The sequence below is a fragment of the Salmo salar genome, chromosome ssa07 (assembly GCF_905237065.1).
Source record: "Salmo salar chromosome ssa07, Ssal_v3.1, whole genome shotgun sequence".
Lineage (NCBI taxonomy): Eukaryota > Metazoa > Chordata > Actinopteri > Salmoniformes > Salmonidae > Salmo > Salmo salar.
The window spans coordinates 22728862-22750312 of NC_059448.1; the positions used below are offsets into that span (position 1 = coordinate 22728862).

At 43.0% G+C, this 21451-nt stretch overlaps 1 protein-coding gene across 4 annotated transcripts in view; it reads left to right on the forward strand.

The window, feature by feature from the left end:
* The window catches only part of nlgn2a (neuroligin 2a), a 229347-nt gene that overhangs the window by 93103 nt on the left and 114793 nt on the right, over positions 1–21451 (forward strand). For 2 of the 4 annotated variants that reach the window (XM_045721728.1, XM_045721729.1), the window contains exon 3: positions 1940–1993. The exons of the other annotated variants lie outside the window; for them this stretch is intronic. In XM_045721728.1, the coding sequence (XP_045577684.1) occupies positions 1940–1993 (54 nt within the window). The remainder of the gene's footprint in view (positions 1–1939; positions 1994–21451) is intronic. 4 annotated transcript variants of the gene reach the window in all.

Below are 21451 nucleotides of genomic sequence, written 5' to 3' on the forward strand. Positions count from 1 at the left end.
TAAATAGGCCTCTTGTTATGCCGAATGACATGCATACAGGATATGTCAGACAGGTTGACATGCTGGATTTAATTTGCACAGCTGTATCCAACCATCGTCATGAAGGGTTGCAATTCTGCAGGTTTTACCAAACGTTTTACATTCGGAAACAGTTTTACCATCATTTCAATTGATTCTTTTTTTCCCCCCCAGGTGATTATTTCAATCTGAGGATAACCTTCTCCTAACCCTGTTAACCATACCATCACACACTCGTATGGATGTCTATATACAGACTTATCAATATGCTATAACCACTCTATGACCCCCAATATCTTTACCTTATTCAACCCCATGTGAAGCCATAACCCATGCACACAGTACAGGCATCAGTTATAATCCTATTAGTTTTCCTTGAACGAGTTGTATTTGCCAAGCATTTACCTCTAGCTAACCGTAATCCTATCCTTAGATCAGTTTCCCGGGCTGCAATAAGTTAACGACATTTGGATATTTTTGAGCTATCACTGCAGTTACATAGAACTTCGTTGGATTACAAATCACAGAGACAGACAGACTTCCTGGTTGTCAGCATATCAGAGTCCTGCCCATTGGTTCCCTCATAGGTAGCTGGAATCCCAACAGCAGATGGTGCTTCCTGTTAGGCCAGGCCTCTTTCCTGATTGGCCCCTTCCCTGATTGTTGTTTTGCATATCACAACATTAGTTCCTCCGCAGCAAACGTTCACCGATTGGGGAGAGAAGAAGAGAGGAGGGGAGGAGGAGAGAAGCATCCCTTTCTGTTCTCTCTCCTTCTTCTCCCTCTATCGCTCTCTCCCCCTCTCCCTCTCCCCTCCGTTTGCCAAGAATAGCTGCTGGGCAGATGCGGATCGAATTACATGCACATTTTACCCACCACACAGCACACACTCCGTTAACTAGCATCAAGCTACATGTCATTTCTAATTGACACACAGCCTGTTGTGCGCTATACATGTATTTACATATTCACTAGGGGGGATGACTTTGAGGGTTATATCTAAGCCACACACACACACACATACAAACACACACACACACACACACACAAACTGCATACCTTTGTCCCTTTCTCCGGTTTTGTAACGCATGTTTAACATGATTTCTCATCATTACAGGTTCCTTTCATTGTGTCTCTCTCGCAAGAGATGGCTGACTAATAAAGATATCATTTGGTTGTGTGTCTTAACCCCCAAAATGTTTAATCTAGTGTGTTCATGTTGTTTATGTTGTAGTACCAATCATTGTGGGAACTGTAGTGACAGAGGGAAAAGGAAGGGGGGTATCAGTGTTTGTGTGAAGAAAATGTCACGCTATTCATGAATCACAACAGGGGGTTAATCATGTTATTGTAGGTTACGGGTGAGGGCGTCTTGACGAGGCCCACCCCTCCTCTTTGGTACCCCTCTACGCCCGACGTTCCTTTTTTGGGTTCTGAGGGGGGAAAGGGGAGGGTAAGGGTGGGTGTTGAGTTTCTAACCACAGGACGTCACTCTCTATTTCTCCTTCCATAGATTTTTACTATGGTCCCCTGAAGCCAGAAATACAACTTGAACACAAGTAACAAAACATGGGTTCAGAAAGGGCAGCACAACCAATAAACAACTAGTTAACAACCACTGACAACTCATTTATCCGTTTCTCCCGGGTGAGAAGGAGTGCTGGATCTTCAGATATAGGGGCTCCTTCTTTTCTCTTGACAAAAGCATTTGTTGTCTTTTCTTATAATGTGTCTGTGATGCTGCATTTTTGTTTTGTTTTTGTCCTCTTTTTAAAAAGAGAAAAGAAAAAAAACTTGCTGATTTATCTTTTTTTGCTCTTCTTATCTTTTTTGATTTTTTTTTCTTTGCGTTTTTTTTGCCAGTAATCTTTTTTGAATTTTCTCTTTTCTCTTTTTCCCCCCTTTTTTTCTTGCACCCTAGGTCCGCTCACAAAAAAACACGATGAGTCTACAATGAACAGACCGAGAGATGAAGGTATTTTTGCGTTGCATGTTTTTCCTTTTTTCTTGTTTTTAAGTCTTTTTGGGGATATATAGTTACAGCCATTGATTTAGCTATGAGATATAAGATATATATTTAAAGATATATACAATGTGTTGGTGTTGGTGTCAGTGTTGACTCGGTATCTTCACATTCATTAAGAATACAAAGAACACACATTCTATTCAGTCAGTCTGTGAGAAAAAGCATTAGCTTAATAACAGTTTGATGACAGGCCTTGGCCAATATAATAGTTATGAAATCAACATTGTGTCGTCTCTACAGTTGATTTATTACAGAAAAAAACATTTCAGACATATTGACTGACTGACTGACTGACTAGGCAGGGAGACAACAACTTTCTGCCATCATCATTACAGCTGAATAGTTCTTGAAACATGGCTAATGGTTGGACCAATGGACCTAGCTTCAAAAGTCAAGGGGAGAATAGCATTATTAGGTGAGTCAAATAAAGAAAGAGAGGGAGAAATGGAGAGAGCGAAACATTTAAGAAAGACCGTATTCTCCTGTTTATCGGAATGAAGATCTCTTCCTGGTGACTTTTCTCAATAGAAACAGACACAACAACACTATTAGCTACAACACGTAACAACACAGTTGAGATGATACCATCTTGCCTTTTGGAGTCGTTTCCTGACCATAAAAAAAAATGGCTGCTGTCAATATGATGGATTATCTTCTTCTTACAGCTCATTTTGAGTACGAAGGGGAATATTTTTCTCTTGGGTGTTCTTTTGATATTTCTTGTGTCTTCTTTTAAGTGAAAGTTGTGGAGAGTTGGGGGAAAGGGAGTTTCTCTTTGCTCAGACATATTGACACAGCCCCAAAGTTGGGCTGGCTACTAGATAGGCTTACCTGCCTGTTTATGGGCCAACTTCTGATGCTTCATTACCTTCGTGAATAGAACGTTTTACTATAGTACACCTTTATTTAGAGAATACAGATACCTAGGCTTACCCTCATAACATCCAAATGTCAAATACTAATCCATTCCTGTGTATTAGACCTTCTCCCATGTCACCTTCCTAGTACATGGAAACAAACGAATAAATAACTAACTCCTGGAGGTCATTCAGGAGCATTTAACATATGTTTACAAAGTGGCAGATAGAAATGGAATATGTAGAGCTGAAATGATACCTTTATTTGCCAGATATTAATGTCAGACTGAGGGCAGAATAGGCTACATCATACATCGAAAGAGATCGTTGTTCGATGTCTGGACTTCCTGAATAAGGCCCTGGGTGCATCCCATCTTCTTTCTGCTTAAGTGTGTACTCGGTCACTACTTCCCACAAATCTTAAAGCATTGGATTGGTGAAGGCATTAGCTGGTGGGAGTTTACACCATATTTCTTAATACCAGTCATTCCTTTCAAATCGGTAAAGGGAAGTGAACAAGTGCACACTTTGGGACAGAGGACAGATAATTGGGACATAGCCCAAGTATGAGTACTACTGTAACATCTTCTTCCAGTTAATATCTCTCTGACTTCCTGTTACGACTAAATGTCCGGTCAGTGCTATATCACCTAAGTGGACCCTTAGGGCCAATCCCAAATAGTCCCCTATGTACTTGTAGAGATCTGAGAGGATTTGATTGGTATAAGCAATATGGTGTAACTTCCACCTAGCCTATCAGAGGGCAAGGTGGAGCTACTACCAGTTTGATTACACCTGTCAATTCCGCTCATATCTCCACAAGTGCATAGGACGCAGGGTTTAGGGGACGATTTAGGATTGGACCCTAGTGCTTCAATGGTCCAGTTCAGTTTCTCTGTACAAAAGCAGCCTTTTTATTGAAGAATTTCAATGCTTAGCAGGAGAAACCATTTCTAGTTTGAATGAGTGAACCGAAAGCATACACTAGTCATTCAATAAATCGTATTCAAGCCAAAGCAAATAAGAAACACATTGTTGTTTAGTATTTTTCATTTTGAAAGGTAAACTAAAGGACAACTGTAAGCCATGACTAGCTCTTCTTGATGCTTTCTCCTGGGTTCAAGTGTTTGGAAGGAGGTTATTTATGCAATAAGGCCAATATACCACGGCTAAGAGCTGTTCTTAGGCATGACACAACGCAAGAAACCACTTTACAAAATAAAATGCGTTATTATTCCCATACCATTATTACAGAGAATCAGACAAATTATGTTACCCTCTGTCTATTGGCTACTTATTCAAGCCGGTCTCAAAATTCAACACAGCCCCTTTAAGACAGGAAAAAAAAGGTCTTTACCTGACTTGCTTTTCAAACATGGCTAGAAATGCACATGTTTCATGCTCCTGTTGGAAGCGACCACTCCCCCATTGATGACTACAAATTCTCTTTAACTGGGCTAATAACTCACTTACTAGCAAAGAATGTACGTGCAGCTCTTGCTTTGATCTCAAAACTCATGCTGTAAACACAGTCAAAGTGAATGACACAGATCCATATACGGCATTGGTCTATTTGCATAAAGGGATACTGCAGCTCTGATTGGTTATGGCGCACCGGTCTGTGTAGAGTACGTGCCTGAGTCGGTCCTGTCAGCGCAATAGAGTCCTACTCTAACGTACTCTGCCTACAAGAAAATCTCTCGCATAGTTTGTTTGTTTCTGTATGTTGCATTGTTAGCGGCTAATATTGCGTTGATTCGATCACAAGTCGCACAGCAGAGGGAAACGTTGATGGTGTTGAGTAAAAAGGGGAAAACTAGAAAGTTCAATCTTGTGCTCCTCTGCGCAGGTTGATATCTCTTCTGCGTGGTACTCCCGGGGAGCTTAGAGGGAACATGGTCAATAAGTATTCAACCCTTTTGTTAAGGCAAGCCTAAATATGTTCTGGTGCAAAAAAATGTGCTTAACAAGTCACATAATAAGTTGCCTGGACTCACGCTGTTTGCAATAATAGTGTTTAAAATGATTTTTGAATGACTACCTCATCTCTGTACACCAAACACATACAATTATCTGTAAGGTCCCTCAGTCGAGCTGTGAATTTCAAACACAGATTCAACCACAAAGACCAGGGAGGTTTTCCAAATGGTTTGCAAAGAAGGTCACCTATTGGTCGATGGGTAAAAATAAAAAAGCCGAAATGGAATATCCCTTTGAGCATTGTGGAATTATAAATTACACTTTGGATGGTGTATCAATACACCCAGTCACTACAAAGATACAGGCGTCCTTTCTAAGTTGCCGGAGAGGAAGGAAACCGCTCAGGGATTTCATTATGAGGCCAATGGGGACTTAAACAGAATTTAATGGCTGTGATAAGAGAAAACTGAGAATGGATCAACAACATTGTAGTTACTCCACAATAATAACCTAAATGGCAGAGTGAAAAGAAGGAAGCCTGTACAGAATAAAAAACATTTCAAAACATGCATCCTGTTTGCAACAAGGCACTAAAGTAAAACTGCAAAAATGTGACAAAGAAATTAACTGTATGTCCTGAATACAAAGTGTTATGTTTGGGGCAAATTCAACACATCACTGAGTACCACTCTTCATATTTTCAAGCTTGGTGGTGGCTGCATCATGTTATGGGTATGCTTGTCCTTGGCAAGGACTAGGGAGTTTTTTCTTAGATAAAAAGAAACAGAATAAAGCTAAGCACAGGAAAAATCCTAGAGGATAACCTGGTTGTCTGCTTTCCAACAGACACTGGGAGACAAATTCACCTTTCAGTAGGACAATTACCTAAAACACAAGGCCAAATATACGCTGTAGTTGTTTACCAAGACGACATTGAATGTTCCTGAGTGGCCCAGTTACAGTTTTGACTTAAATCGGCCTGAAAATCTATGGCAAGCCTTGAAAATGGCTGTCTAGCCATGATCAACCACAAACTTGACAAAGCTTGAAGAATTTTAAAAAGAATATGGTGAAAATATTATACAATCCAAGCTCTTCAAGACTCAGGGGGCAAATATGATTCTAACATGTATTGACTCAGGGGGTTGAATACTTATGTAATCAAGTAACATTAGTGTTTAATTATAATTATTTTTTACAAATGTTATTTTTTTTCTTCCACTTTGACATTAGAAAATGTTGTGTAAATCTTTGACAAACATTTTTTTTTATCCTACCTTGTAACACGACAAAATGTGAAAAAAGTCAAGGGGTCTGAAAACTTTCTGAAACCACTGTAAAGGGATTGATCTCTGAGGATAGGAGTGTGTGTGTGTGTGTGTGTGTGTGTGTGTGTGTGTGTGTGTGTGTGTGTGTGTGTGTGTGTGTGTGTGTGTGTGTGTGTGTGTGTGTGTGTGTGTGTGTGTTCATGCGTGTGTGTGTGTGTGTGTGCGTGCGACGCGCATCATTCCATCCTCCTCTCTCACACCACTTTGTCAGCTTTGATCAGAAAGGACCGAGGCCCACCTGAGCCCCTAACTAAACACAACACACACACATACAGAGACAATGTCACACACACTCACTCAAATATACTCAAACCCTTTCCGTGTGTTATGAAAGGCCTGTCTTTTAGTTGATCCCAGGACAAAACTTAGAAAAAACAAATTGAAGTTTTAGCAAGAAATGCTTCAATATTTTACCAAGAAACCATCCAAATTTGATCCGACATTTTGAAAAATGTTTAGAATCAGTGGATTCTATAGTGGATTTCTCAGTAAAACAGAAAGAAAATGATTGACACCTTTGATAAAGATAGAGAACAGCAATAATGACTGTTTATAATAAATAATTCAAATACTGAGCTATATTGTATGCACATTTTTGGTTGAAATAATATTTTATACTAATACAATTGCTCAGAGAACGAGATTCTGTTTATCAAGTAACATTTTCTTTCCTCAAAAGGTAAGGGTCAAAAATTATTGACACCCCTAAAGATTCTTCTAAATAAAATAGTCAAAGGTTTAGTATTTGGTCCCATATTACTAGCACGCAATGATTACATCAAGCTTGTAAGTTTACAAACTTGTTGGATGCATTTGCAGTTCATTTTGGTTGTGTTTCAGATGATTTGTGCCCAATAGAAATTATGGTAAATAATGTATTCTGTCATTTTTATTGTAAATAAGAATAGAATATGTTTCTAAACACTTCTACATTAATGTTGATGGTACCATGATTATAGATAATCCTAAATGAATTGTGAATAATGATGAATGAGAAGGTTAGAGGGTCAAAGATCATACCCCCTAGACATGCTAACCTCTCACTATTACCAATAACAGGGAGGTTAGCATGTCTTGGTGGTATGATATTTGACCCTCTAACCTTCTCATTCATCATTATTCACAATTCATTTAGGATTATCTATAATCATGGTAGCATCCACATTAATGTAGAAGTGTTTAGAAACATATTCTATTCTTATTTACGGTAAAAGTGACTCCAAAATGACACAATACATTATTTACCATTAATTTCTATAGTGCACAAAATAATCTGAAACACAACCGAAACGAACTGCAAATGCATCCAACAAGTTTGTAGAGGCACAATCTTGTATGTCTTTATTTTTATTTAACCCTTATTTTACTAAGTAAGTTGACTGAGAACACATTCTCATTTACAGCAACAACCTGGGGAATAGTTACAGGGGAGAGGAGGGGGATGAATGAGCCAATTGGAGGCTGGGGATGATTAGGTGGCGATGATGGTATGAGGCCTTTGGGAATTCAGCAAGGATACCGGGGTTCACACCCCTACTCTTACGATAAGTGCCATGGGATCTTTAGTGACCACAGAGAGCCAGGACACCCGTTTAACATCCCATCCGAAAGACGGCACCCTACACAAGGCAATGTCCCCAATCACTGCTCTGAGGCATTGGCATCTTTTTTTTAGACCAGAGGAAAGAGTGCCTCCAACTGGCCCTCCAACACCACTTCCAGTAGCATTTGGTGTCCTGTCCAGGGACTAACCAGGACCAACCCTGCTTAGCTTCGGTGGCAAGCCAGCAGTGGGATGCAGTGTGGATGCATGTAGAGTCACAATCTTGATGTAGTCATTGTGTACTAGGAATATGGGACCAAATACTACACTTTTGACTACTTTATAAGAATATTTAGGGGTGTCAATCATTTTGACCCCTAACTTTTTGAGATTTGTATTTCAAAAATATTTTTCTCTGAGCAATTGTACTGGTATAAATCCCAATTTTTTTGGCATACAATATTGCTCAGTATTTGAAAACTGTATTTTATACAGTCATTATTGCTCGTCATTATCAAGGGTGTCAATCATTTCAGACCCCACTGTACCTATAATACAGCACAATACAAACCCTGACAAACAACTCTATTTACAGTAAAGCAGAACAATAGCATGTCCATGGAAAGCGGTGTCTTCGACCTTACATGCCAAGAGTGTAACCAGCACAAATAAACATGTTACCTAACCTACAGCCAGACTATAGCGGATATCTGCTTTGGAAAGAGTAGACGACGTCATATCCGATATATTGTACTTTCTACATCACTTTATAATGACCATGGGAATTGAGGCTACAATGTACTGTGTGTTGATGAGACCCCTGTGTGTAATAGTTGTAATGAACATATTAAGAACTGCATTTATATCGCACTTTTGATACATTAGGCTCCAAATACTTATGGGTGGCTATAGTGAGTTCTCTCCCAATGGAGAGAAGATGAAACAAGTTGTATATAGACAGCGACGCTAGGTACTGTAGTAGCTATAAGACGAGCTAGTCAAAGTGCACTCTTAATGGTGGTGTCATGTTGATGGTGGAGGAAAATGGAGAGGTAGATCTATTGTGGTGTGTGTGTGTGTGTGTGTGTGTGTGTGTGTGTGTGTGTGTGTGTGTGTGTGTGTGTGTGTGTGTGTGTGTGTGTGTGTGTGTGTGTGTGTGTGTGTGTGTGTGTGTGTGTGTGTGTGTGCACTCAACTCTCCCTCCATTTGTTTTCTTTCTTTCCATCTCCACCTCTAATATGTCTCATCTTTCCTTTTTTGAGTGGCTCTTTATTTTCCCCTCTCCTTCTTGTTTTGCTACTCTTTCCTTTCTCTCGTCCCCTTCACTTCCACCTCCTTTCTTCCTCTCTCTCTCTCTCTCTCTCGCTCTCTCTCTCTGAGTTTTCTCCAGCCCTTTCATCTCCTGCTCTCTCTCTCTGTCTAACTTGCTCTCTTTGCGGTCTCTCTCTGCTTTTTCCCTCACGGTCTTTAAAAGTTCCCAGAATGTTTCACTAGGTTGTTGGAACAATCTGGTGAGAACATTGTGAGAACCTCTAATTTGTTTAATTTATCCCTTTTTGAGTGCACTTTATTTTCTCTTCTCTGTCTTGTTTTTATGCTCTTCTCTCCTTTCTCTTGTCCCCTTCACTTCCACTTCTCCTTTCTGTCTCTCTTTCTCTCTCTCTCTTGCTCTCTCCCCCCTCTCTCTCTCCTTATCTCCCTCTTTCTCTCCCTCCCCCTCTCCTCCCCCTTTCTCTCTCGCTCTCTCGCTCTCTCTGGCTCTCTATCTGTCCCTCCTCCTCTCTCTCTCTCTCTCCTTGTCTCCCTCTCTGTCTCCCCCTCTCCTCCCCCTTTCTCTCTCTCTCCATCGTTCTCTCCGTCTCTCTCTCTCTCTCCTTTTAGCCCATCTCGTTCTCCCACCCCTCTCTCTCTATCTCTCTTTCCCATCTCTCGCTCTGATGTTGTGTGCTCCTGCAGCACACAGGCCTTGGCTCCTGTAACAGCAGCTTTGCCTCTGGGCCACAGGATCTCTGCTGATGTCTCAGAATCTCATCTTTGTTCTCCGTCTCTTCTCACGGGGATACACACACATACGCGCGCGAACAGGCACGCACACACACAGGCGCACACACACACCCATGCACACGCGCACACAGGCAGGGATACAGGTGCACACACACACACACACACCCATGCACACGCAAACACGTGCGCGCAGGCGTGCACGCACACACACACATCATATCTCTCGTTCCCAGACATCACATCACAAGTCTATTGTCAGTCTTTTGAAACAACACAAAACATACTGATGTCTCGGTTGTCTGGGTATTTTCCCTCTAATTACTAACTAAACCCTGGAAGAAGCCACACTGTACTCCACTTCCTCCATTGTGAGTCTCTTAGTGCGTTAGTCACTCTGTGTACAGTGGAGATGTCTGTTTCTGTGTAAGACATAAGTGGACGGGCAAACCCAGGACGGCACACTAGAGTTGTTATGTTAAACCCTACCTCTTCAAAGAGTGTCTGAAATCAGATCTCAGTCTTACCCCCCCCCCCACCCATAATGTTTTTTTTCAATTTTATTTTATTGCACTTGTCTTTTCCTACTAACGGCTGACGTTGTTGATCATTTCTGTATCGAGGAAAAACGTGCTCACTATGATTGTGACGCGGCTGTCCCACCTAGCTATCTTAACATGAATGCACTAACTGTAAGCAACTTTGGATAAACTCGTCTGCTAGATGACTAGAATGTCAATCGAATATGAGAGGACAAGACTAGAATAGAACGGGAAGTATAACCGGTGGATACATGGAAGGGCAAGATAGGAGGAGGGAGGAGAACAGGAAAGGAGGAGGGGAGAAGGGAAGAAGGAGAGGGGAAGAGAAGAGGAAGTGATAAGAGGAGAAAGAGAAAAGGATGAGTAGAGAAAGGGAACAGGATGAGTCGTGAGCGGCAAGACATGCCAGAACTTCACTGTGCAGTAACTAGAGAAGACCAGCAGGCCTGTCTTGTCAGCCTAACGTTACTGGAACGTTATAGAGAGACTTTGTGTGGCCTATCTAACGTTGGGGGTTGGGATAAATGTTGATGGGCCCCAGTACGCACTATAAGTGTTTGTAGTGACAGACAGTAGTGACAGACAGTAGGGCGATATGAGTAGATGTCATTTGGATGACTGGAAGGTACTGTATTAGAGATTTGGGATACTGTGTAGGTTAAGGAGTGTGTTGGAGCTGGGCTGGAACAAAATCCTGCACTCACTGCAGCTCTACAGGACCAGTGGCCATCCCTGTTTAGGTTGATAGAAAGTGGAAGCCTATAGAAAAAGACTGGTAGCTAGGCGGTGACAGGGTGATGGGGCAGAGATTTAGTGGGATTTGGTATAGTGGAACCAATCCCAGAAACGGTTACTTTTCAGTAATCATTTCGAACAGACATTTGTTCAATTCCCACTGTTTTCTGCCTCAGTCCTAAACCAACATGGTGGATAACCGTTCCACTCCGTTCACCTAGAGTTTAACCCCTTAGTGGAAGGTAGGGTTTCATCCAGCAAATAAAAATTTGCTCTGTGAAAGTTCCCAGAACATTCATTAGGTAGCGGAAAATGTTCTCATAACACACAAACTGTCCATTCGTGCTGATGATTATAGAATGTTTGTATAAAACATTCACTTGATGTTGCAAGAACATTTCTAGGACACGTTTCATCTGCTCTTTAAAAGTTCCCAGAATGTTTCATTAGGTTATGGAAACAGTCTGGTGAGAACATTTTAGGGACATCCCAAAACACAAAATCTGTCCAGTTGTGTGGATGATTCCACAATTTTTATTTTAGGGTGGTAATAACATTCGCCTGATGTTACCAGAACGTGCTCAGGACGCATTTTGTCTGTTCTTTAAAGGTTCCCAGAATGTTTATTTAGGTTGTGGGAACATTGTAGGGATATGACAAGTGATAGATTCCCAAACACTAAAACTGTCTGGTTGTGCTGACATTCATACAATGTTTATTTTAGGCTGCACAGGACATATAGTGCATTTGGAAAGTATTCAGACCCCTTTACATTTTTTACATTACAGCCTTATTCAAAAAAAAAAGAATGATCTCATCAATCTACACACAATACACCATAATGACAAAGCAAAAACATTTTTTTTTAAATGTTTGCAAATCTATTACAATTATAAAACGTACAGTCATGGCGAAACGTTTTGAGAATGACACAAATATTCATTTTCACAAAGTTTGCTGCCTCAGTTTGTATGATGGCAATTTGCATATTCTCCAGAATGTTATGAAGAGTGATCAGATGAATTGCAATTAATTGCAAAGTCCCTCTTTGCCATGCAAATGAACTGAATCCCCAAAAAACATTTCCACTGCATTTCAGCCCTGCCACAAAAGGACCAGCTAACATCATGTCATTGATTCTCTCATTAACACAGGTGTAAGTGTTGACGAGGACAAGGCTGGAGATCACTCTGTCATGCTGATTGAGTTCGAATAACAGACTGGAAGCTTCAAAAGGAGGGTGGTGCTTGGAATCATTGTTCTTCCTCTGTCTACCATGGTTACCTGCAAGGAAACACGTGCCGTCATCATTGCTTTGCACAAAAAGGACTTCACAGGCAAGGATATTGCTGCCAGTAAGATTGCACCTAAATCAACCATTTATCGGATCATCAAGAACTTCAAGGAGAGTGGTTCATTTGTTGTGAAGAAGGCTTCAGGGCGCCCAAGAAAGTCCAGCAAGCGCCAGGACCGTCTCCTAAAGTTGATTCAGTTGCGGGATCGGGGCACCACCAGTACAGAGCTTGCTCAGGAATGGCAGCAGGCAGGTGTGAGTGCATATGCACGCACAGTGAGGCGAAGACTTTTGGAGGATGGCCTGGTGTCAAGAAAGGCAGCAAAGAAGCCACTTCTCTCCAGGAAAAACATCAGGGACAGACTGATATTCTGCAAAAGGTACAGGGATTGGACTGCTGAGGACTGGGGTTAAGTCATTTTCTCTGATGAATCCCCTTTCCGATTGTTTGGGGCATCCGGAAAAAAGCTTGTCCGGAGAAGACAAGGTGAGCGCTACCATCAGTCCTGTGTTATGCCAACAGTAAAGCATCCTGAGACCATTCATGTGTGGGGTTGCTTCTCAGCCAAGGGAGTGGGCTCACTCACAATTTTGCCTAAGAACACAGCCATGAATAAAGAATGGTACCAACATATCCTTCGAGAGCAACTTCTCCCAACCATCCAGGAACAGTTTGGTGACGAACAATGCCTTTTCCAGCATGATGGAGCACCTTGCCATAAGGCAAAAGTGATAACTAAGTGGCTCGGGGAACAAAACATCGATATTTTGGGTCCATGGCCAAGAAACTCCCCAGACCTTAATCCCATTGAGAACTTGTGGTCAATCCTCAAGAGGCGGGTGGACAAACAAAAACCCACAAATTCTGACAAACTCCAAGCATTGATTATACAAGAATGGGCTCCCATTCACTGCAAATATTGACTCTGTGCATCAACTTCATGTAATTGTCAATAAAAGCCTTTGACACTTATGAAATGCTTGTAATTATACTTCAGTATTCCATAGTAACATCTGACAAAAATATCTAAAGACACTGAAGCAGCAAACTTTATGAAAATGTACATTTGTATCATTCTCAAAACTTTTGGCCACGACTGTAAACCTCACATTTACATAAGTATTCAGACCCTTTACTCAGTACTTTGTTGAAGCACCTTTGGCAGTGATTACAGCCTTGAGTCTTCTTGGGTATGACACTAAAAGCTTGGCACACCTGTATTTGGGGAGTTTCTCCCATTCTTCTCTGCAGATCCTCTCAAGCTCTGTCAGGTTGGATGGGGAGTGTCGCTGCACAGCTATTTTCAGGTCTCTCCAGAGATGTTTGATCCGGTTCAAGTCCAAGCTCTGGCTGGGCCACTCAAGGACATTCAGAGACTTGTCTCGAAGCCACTCCTGCGTTGTCTTGGCTGTGTGCTTAGGGTCGTTGTCCTGTTGGAAGGTTAACCTTCGCCCCAGTCTGAGGTTCTGAGTGCTCTGGAGCAGGTTTTCATCAAGGAACTCTCTGTACTTTGCTCCGTTCATCTTTACCTCGATCCTGACAAGTCTCCCAGTCCCTGCCGCTGAAAAACATCCCCACAGCAGGTTGCTGCCACCACCATGCTTCACCGTAGGGATGGTGCCAGGTTTCCTCCAGACTTGACACTAGGCGTTCAGGCCAAAGAGTTCAATCTTGGTTTCATCAGACAAGATAATCTTGTTTCTCATGGTCTGAGAGTCCTTTAGGTGCCTTTTGGCAAACTACAAGCAGGCTGTCATGTGCATTTTACTGAGGAGTGGCCTCTGTCTGGCCACTCTACCATAAAGGCCTGATTGGTGGAGTGCTGCAGAGATGGTTGTCCTTCTGGAAAGTTCTCACATCTCCAGATAGAAACTCTGGAGCTCTGTCAGAGTGATCATCGGGTTCTTGGTCACCTGTGTGACCAAGGCCCTTCTCCCCGATTGCTCAGTTTGGCTAGGTGGCCAGCTCTAAGAAGAGTCTTGGTGGTTCCAAACTTCTTCCATTTAAGAATGATGGAGGCCACTGTGTTCTTCGGGACCTTCAATGTGGCAAAAAGGTTTTGTTACCCTGCCCCAGATCTGTGCCTCGACACAATCCTGTCTCGGAACTCTACGGACAATTCCTTCGACATCATGGCTTGGTTTTTGCTCTGACATGCACTGTCAACTGTGGGACCTTATTAGACAGGTGTGTACCTTTCCAAATGATGTCCAATCAATTGAATTTACCACAGGTGGACTTCAATCAAGTTATAGAAACATCTCAAGGATGATCAATGGAAACAGGATGCACCTGAGCTCAATTTCGAGTCTCATAGAAAAGGGGTCTGAATACTTTCCGAATTCACTGTACCTATAATGTTGTAAGAATGTTGACAGAATACCTGGTCTATGTTCTTTGAAGGTTCTCAGAACATTTCATTAAGTAATGGCAGAGGCAGAGGCAGAAATTGCTGTGTGGCTGGGCCTGAGTAAAAGTGACTATTTCAGAAGAAATATCCAAACATCAATGGTGTAGTCGTGGTGCATGGAAATTTCCCAAACAGACAAGTGCTCTGTGTGAAAAATGATGAGAAACATATGTAGGCTAATTTGAATGACCTACAATTATGGCAAGGCAAAATACAACCAGATGACATCCAGAATTATACTGAACAAAAATATAAACGCAACATGTAAAGTGTTGGTCCCATGTTTCTTCAGCTGAAATAAAAAATCCCAGACATTTTCCATACACACAAAAAGCTTATTTCTCTTCAATGTTGTGCACACATTTGTTAGTGAGTATTTCTCCATTCCCAAGATAATCTATCCACCTGACAGGTGTGGCATATCAAGAAGCCGATTAAACAGCATGATCATTACATAGGCGCACCCTTGTGCTGGGGACAATAAAAGGCCACTCTAAAATGTCAGAAACCATCTCAGGGAAGCTCATCTGCGTGCTTGTCATCCTCACCAGGGTGTTAACCTGACCTGAGGTTGCAGGGTAAACGCTCACCTTCGATGGCCACTGGCACGCTGGAGATGCGTGCTCTTCACTGATGACTCCCGGTTTCAACTGTACGGGACTGATGGCAGACAGCGTGATGACGTCGTGTTGCTGAGCGATTTACTGATCAACTTTGTGAACAGAGTGCCCCATGGTGGTGGTGGCCGGTGGGGTTATGGTAGGACAGGCATAAACTACGGGCAACGAACACAGTTGCATTTTTATCGACAATTGCATTTTATCGATAGCAATTTGAATGCACTGAGATACCGTGACGAGATCCTGAGGCCCATTGTTGTGCCATTCATCCGCCGCCATCACCTCATGTTTCAGCATGATAATGCACGGCCCCATGTCGCAAGGATCTGTACACAATTCCTTGAAGCTGAAAATGTCCCAGTTCTTCCATGGCCTGCATACTCACCAGACATGTCACCCATTGAGCATATTTCGGATGCTCTGAAACGACCTGTAGGACAGCGTGTTCCAGATCCCGCAAATGTCCAGCAACTTCGCACAGCCTTTGAAGACGAGTAGGACAACATTTCACAGGCCACAATCACCAGCCTGATCAACTCTATGCGAAGGAGATGTGTCGCGCTGCATGAGATTAATGGTGGTCACACCAGCTAGTGACTGGTTTTCTAATCCACACCCCTATTTACTTGTAAGGTATCTGTGACCAACAGATGCATATCTGTATAACCCAGTCATGTGAAATCCATAGTTTAGGGCCTAATGCATTTATTTAAATTGACTTGATTTCCTTATACGAACCGTAACTCAGTAAAATCTTTGAAAGTGTTGCCTGTTGCGTGTATATTTTAGTTCAATGTAAATAATAAGCCCAGCCCTTACGGCTGCTACGTTAGGCTAAGGGACCAGATAGGAGTAGAGGTAAACCCCATAGACTGTCCCTTAAGCTCTTCTACCGAGAAGCAAAATAAAGAGGGCCAACTGTATAACTCATGAAACATGGGAATAAATGCAACATTTTCGTTGTGAATGCTAATACCGGGAGTCTGAGAACAGAGCTGAGTGCGGAGCTGTCCCGTGCTTAAATCTTTGATCCGACTTTCGCGGGCCCCTGGCCAAGCCGCATTACCTGGCCGTGGCGCTTAATAATATATAGGCCTATGCTATGGTTTCACACTCGCACTTTTCAAACCCATATTGCCAAATATTTCATGTGATTTGTGTTTGTGTAGGCTACTTCGTGCATGATTTCTCTATTGTACTAGATACTTGATAGGGGGTATACCTCCACTAAACAACTTGATACGCATCAGTGGGTATTAAAACGTGAGTATGTGCAATGCCCACTGAAAAACAAAGTGGGTATAGGATACGCAACTACACAACCACTTACAACAACACCGCAGACAAAACAGGCCGACTGTCCAAGTCCTACGCTGACAGTAAACAAACAATGAAATACACAACATGTCTATCACCTACATATCGAGAGAGAGAGAGCGAGAGAGAGATTCTACAGCAGCAGACAAGTGCTGTGATATAATTGGAAAAACTATACTGTCACAAAATAATGGATGAAGTGTTCAGTCCGTCTGTCCAACCTCATGAAATAATCAACATATTATCAAATCAGATCGACCACCCCCACTCAAAGGAGCCATCCACCATACAGGCACAACAGGTGTATTCAGGACCATGGTCCGCGCATCCGCCGGACACCAGCTCCGCAAAGGATTGCAATATGCGCAAAAGGTTTATTGCACTATTGCATAAAGAAGCAAGGAATAACAGAAAGGCCTGAACGTTTTTTTCATTAAGCCCAAAAGTGTACACTTTTTGCCATATGAAAACATCTTGAACAGTACAGCGGATATGGAATGAATAGCTCACTTTGAATAAGCAAACGCTACTATAGGCATTCGGGCATGAAATCATCATACATAATATCATGGCGGGTATGAATAGAATAGCTCACTTGAATCAGCAAACATGGAATGAAAACATGAAATCATCATGCATAGCCTAATATCACAGTGGGTATGAATACAGTAGCTCGCTTTGAATCTTAACACATATAGGCCTGACCTACCAAGGCAGGCATGAAAACATTAGGCCAAATCGTAAATAAACAGTGTTCAGGCTTACGTTTCTTGTGTGTTTCACGTTTTACAGCACAAGGCGTAGACGCCTATAGGCTTGCTGTTGAGGATGGAGATGGTTATATCATAGTCTGAAGGGTTCCATTTCAAAGGACAACAGGGCTAAATTGTTGAGACTTGCAGTCGGCGTGCAAGATCTGATGGATGTTTTGATACGCCCGGATGTGGAGAATAGTCTCACAACGATACATGAAGTCATAGGAAGTGTGATAATGGCCCTTAGTAGTCTATTGATGTTGGGGAAAATGTCAGGGCTGCAGCTGTCCAAAACTTCAATACGGGATGAGAATTCCTGACCCCCCCCCCCCCCCCCCTCCAATTTTCCGACGCAGTTGCTGAATAAACACGGTTAATTCTGGACTCGTGAGCCTGGCGTATTTGGGCAGCTGCTCTCGCCGATTTATATTTGTTAAAATCATATTTCGATATTACAAAATTCATTCAATCTCCCTATGTCCACGTAGTGTAATGCATAAAATGTTCTGAACTACTGACGTGATCACGATTCCTCTCTACAAATTAATAGTCCATGGACTCGGGGTTAAGTTGATCTAAAACATTACCCCGACTTTGAATGCGATTGGTTGCACTGAAGCCTTAACATTTATTCAGTGCAAACGAGTTGGGTTTGTAGCATGCCTCGCCAAGGTGCTTCCAATCCTTATATCCGTCTCTAACAAATTCGTTTTCCATAGTGGCCTTGGGGAAATGTCTACACATTTTACAGAAAACAGCTTCCCTTGATCGAACTGTATTCCAGCCAATAAAACTGTCCATACCACTTCCATGAGAAACACCGGTATTTTCCATTGATCACTGTTGTGGGGAACACTCACATTTTTAGTTGTGTGGGTGGTTCGTCAACTGCAGGCAAATGCTTAGGTGGATTCTGACTCGTGAAGAAGATGGTGAGCTAACTGGGTTGTGGAAGTCGAAGCAGTCACTATGCTTACCTCCTCATGGGCTGACATGCTAACATGCTAGCCTCTTCATGGACTGACAACGACGCTGACAGATTGGGCTCAGCTGATAGAGGTAGTGGAACAGGTGTTGTCCTCATCCTCCATCCGTGGCTTTTTGGTTTTCTGGGAGGAACCCTAATGAGAACATTTTGGGAATGTTCTGTGGTGGTTGCTGCAGATGCTGTGCACAGGATTATAGTGAATGTTAGGAGAACATTCCAAGAATATTTAATTTTAAAAAAAGTTAGATAAAACCCTAAGGAGAACTTCATGGGAATCTTTGTTTGAGGCAAATGTGTTTGTTTGAATGACTGGCGATTAGGGACGGTGTGGGTGTGCACACTGGCACGCTAGCGCAGACACACACACACACACTCACACACACACAGGCACACACACAGGCACACACACAGGCACGCTAGCACAGACACACACACTCACACACACACACACACACACACAGGCACACACACAGGCACGCTAGCACAGACACACACACATGCACGCACACACACACACAGGCATACACACACCCTGTGCTAGCCTGTCAGTGGTGGGCTGATCCTTGAACCAACTGACTGCTGGGAAATCAGAGTAGGCCCTGCGTGCCTGCTTGGGAGATACACGCACACACACGCACACACACACACACACACACACTACGTGACTGCTGATGGGAGAACAGCCCTGGGATACACAGCAGAGAAGAGACCAGCACTGAGGGTATGTGTGTGTGTGCGTGCGTGTGTGCGTGTGCGTGTGTGTGTGTGTGTGTGTCTGTGTGTGTGCGTGTGTGCGTGAAAGCAGTGAAAATTATATTGTATGTTAACAGGAAATCTTTGGAGAATGAGTACACACTTCTGTGTGTTGTTGTTGTCTAGTGGTAACAGTAGGGATCATGGGAGTTGAAGTCTTCCTGCCTCTGTTTTGTAGTCTGTCTGCTCCAACAGAACAGATGAAAATGACATGCACTATTCAGCTATGGGTTTAGACAAAAAACAGCAACAGCAACAGGACAATACTACTCAGCCCAGTAGTAATTCTGACTTGTTTTCTGGTGTGATCAGCAGCCTAGATGGTGATCTTTCAGTGACAGGCCACTCTGAGTTTCAGCCTAGCTTAGGCAACTTCAAGACAGAACGAAGGCTTACTGGGAAATAGTGGGAAAGAGAAAGAGCGGAACGAGAGAGAGAGCACGAAACCCTGCCCCCCTCCAACAAAGACCATCCTATGTCAACGGCTTCGTAAAAAGCTTCAAAAACAAGTGCACTATTCTCTCTCTCCTCTCTTTCTGTCTGCCTCCACCACTCAGCCCTTCACCCCCTCCATCGCTCCCTCCTTTCTCTCCTCTGTTTCTCTCTGATCTCTATATTCTTCGTGCCGGTCCCCCTCTCTCTCGCTCTCTTGATCTCTCTGTTCGTTGTCTGGCCTCCTGTAGCAGATGCTTTATTTGCTCCCTGTCTATCAAGTCTCCCACCGGATGCCATTGTGTTTTATCCACTTGTCTTTGTTACAATGTATGTTCCTGGTCCTCTCTCGCTCTCCCTATTTCTATCCCACCCTCCATTCCTACGGCCGCCCGCCCTCTCCCTCTCCACCTCCTCCCCTTTAGCGCTCTCAGCAATCCCCTCTTTCTCCTACTCTTTTCATATTTATGTTGCTGTCACTCCTCTCCTCTCTGTCTTTCTCCTTCCCATCGCCTCAGCTCTTTGTTGCAATCCTGACGCTCGACGGTCTCTTCTTCTTCCTCCTCTTCCTCCTCTCTCCGGGCTTTAGAAATAGCATTTGGATGAGGCCGATTTTTTTTTTTTTTCTATTTAAAAAACGGATCAATTACAGAAATGGAGTGGAGGGGAAGCTAAGACACACACAGCATCTCATGGTATACTGATCCAGAACACCACACAACACAGGCCATACACACACAGCATCTCATGGTATACTGATCCAGAACACCACACAACACAGGCCATACACACACACAAACACTGTTGTCCCCACCCCCATTTTCCCCACATAATTTTCTTCATCTGTTTTCCCCAGCCCAACTAAAAGCTCAGTTGCTCTTCGGTTAACCCCACCATCACCTAAAAGCCCAATTCCTCTTCGGTTAACCCCGCCATCACCTAAAAGCCCAATTCGTCTTCGGTTAACCCCGCTATCACCTAAAAGCCCAATTCCTCTTCGGTTAACCCCGCTATCACCTAAAAGCCCAATTCCTCTTCGGTTAACCCCGCTATCACCTAAAAGCCCAATTCCTCTTCGGTTAACCCCGCTATCACCTAAAAGCTCAATTCTTCTTACTGTAGGTTAACCCCGCCATCACTTAAAAGCCCAATTCCTCTTCGGTTAACCCCGCCATCACCTAAAAGCTCAATTCCTCTTACTGTAGGTTAACCCCGCCATCACCTAAAAGCTCAATTCCTCTTACTGTAGGTTAACCCCGCCATCACTTAAAAGCCCAATTCCTCTTCGGTTAACCCCGCTATCACCTAAAAGCCCAATTCCTCTTACTGTAGGTTAACCCCGCTATCACCTAAAAGCCCAATTCCTCTTACTGTAGGTTAACCCCGCCATCACCTAAAAGCCCAAATCCTCTTCGGTTAACCCCGCTATCACCTAAAAGCTCAATTCCTCTTCGGTTAACCCCGCTATCACCTAAAAGCCCAATTCCTCTTCGGTTAACCCCGCTATCACCTAAAAGCCCAATTCCTCTTCGGTTAACCCCACCATCACCTAAAAGCCCAATTCCTCTTCGGTTAACCCCACCATCACCTAAAAGCCCAATTCCTCTTCGGTTAACCCCGCTATCACCTAAAAGCCCAATTCCTCTTCGGTTAACCCCGCTATCACCTAAAAGCCCAATTCCTCTTCGGTTAACCCCGCTATCACCTAAAAGCCCAATTCCTCTTCGGTTAACTCCGCCATCACCTAAAAGCTCAATTCCTCTTACTGTAGGTTAACCCCGCCATCACTTAAAAGCCCAATTCCTCTTCGGTTAACCCCGCCATCACCTAAAAGCTCAATTCCTCTTACTGTAGGTTAATCTCGCCATCACCTAAAAGCTCAATTCCTCTTACTGTAGGTTAACCCCGCCA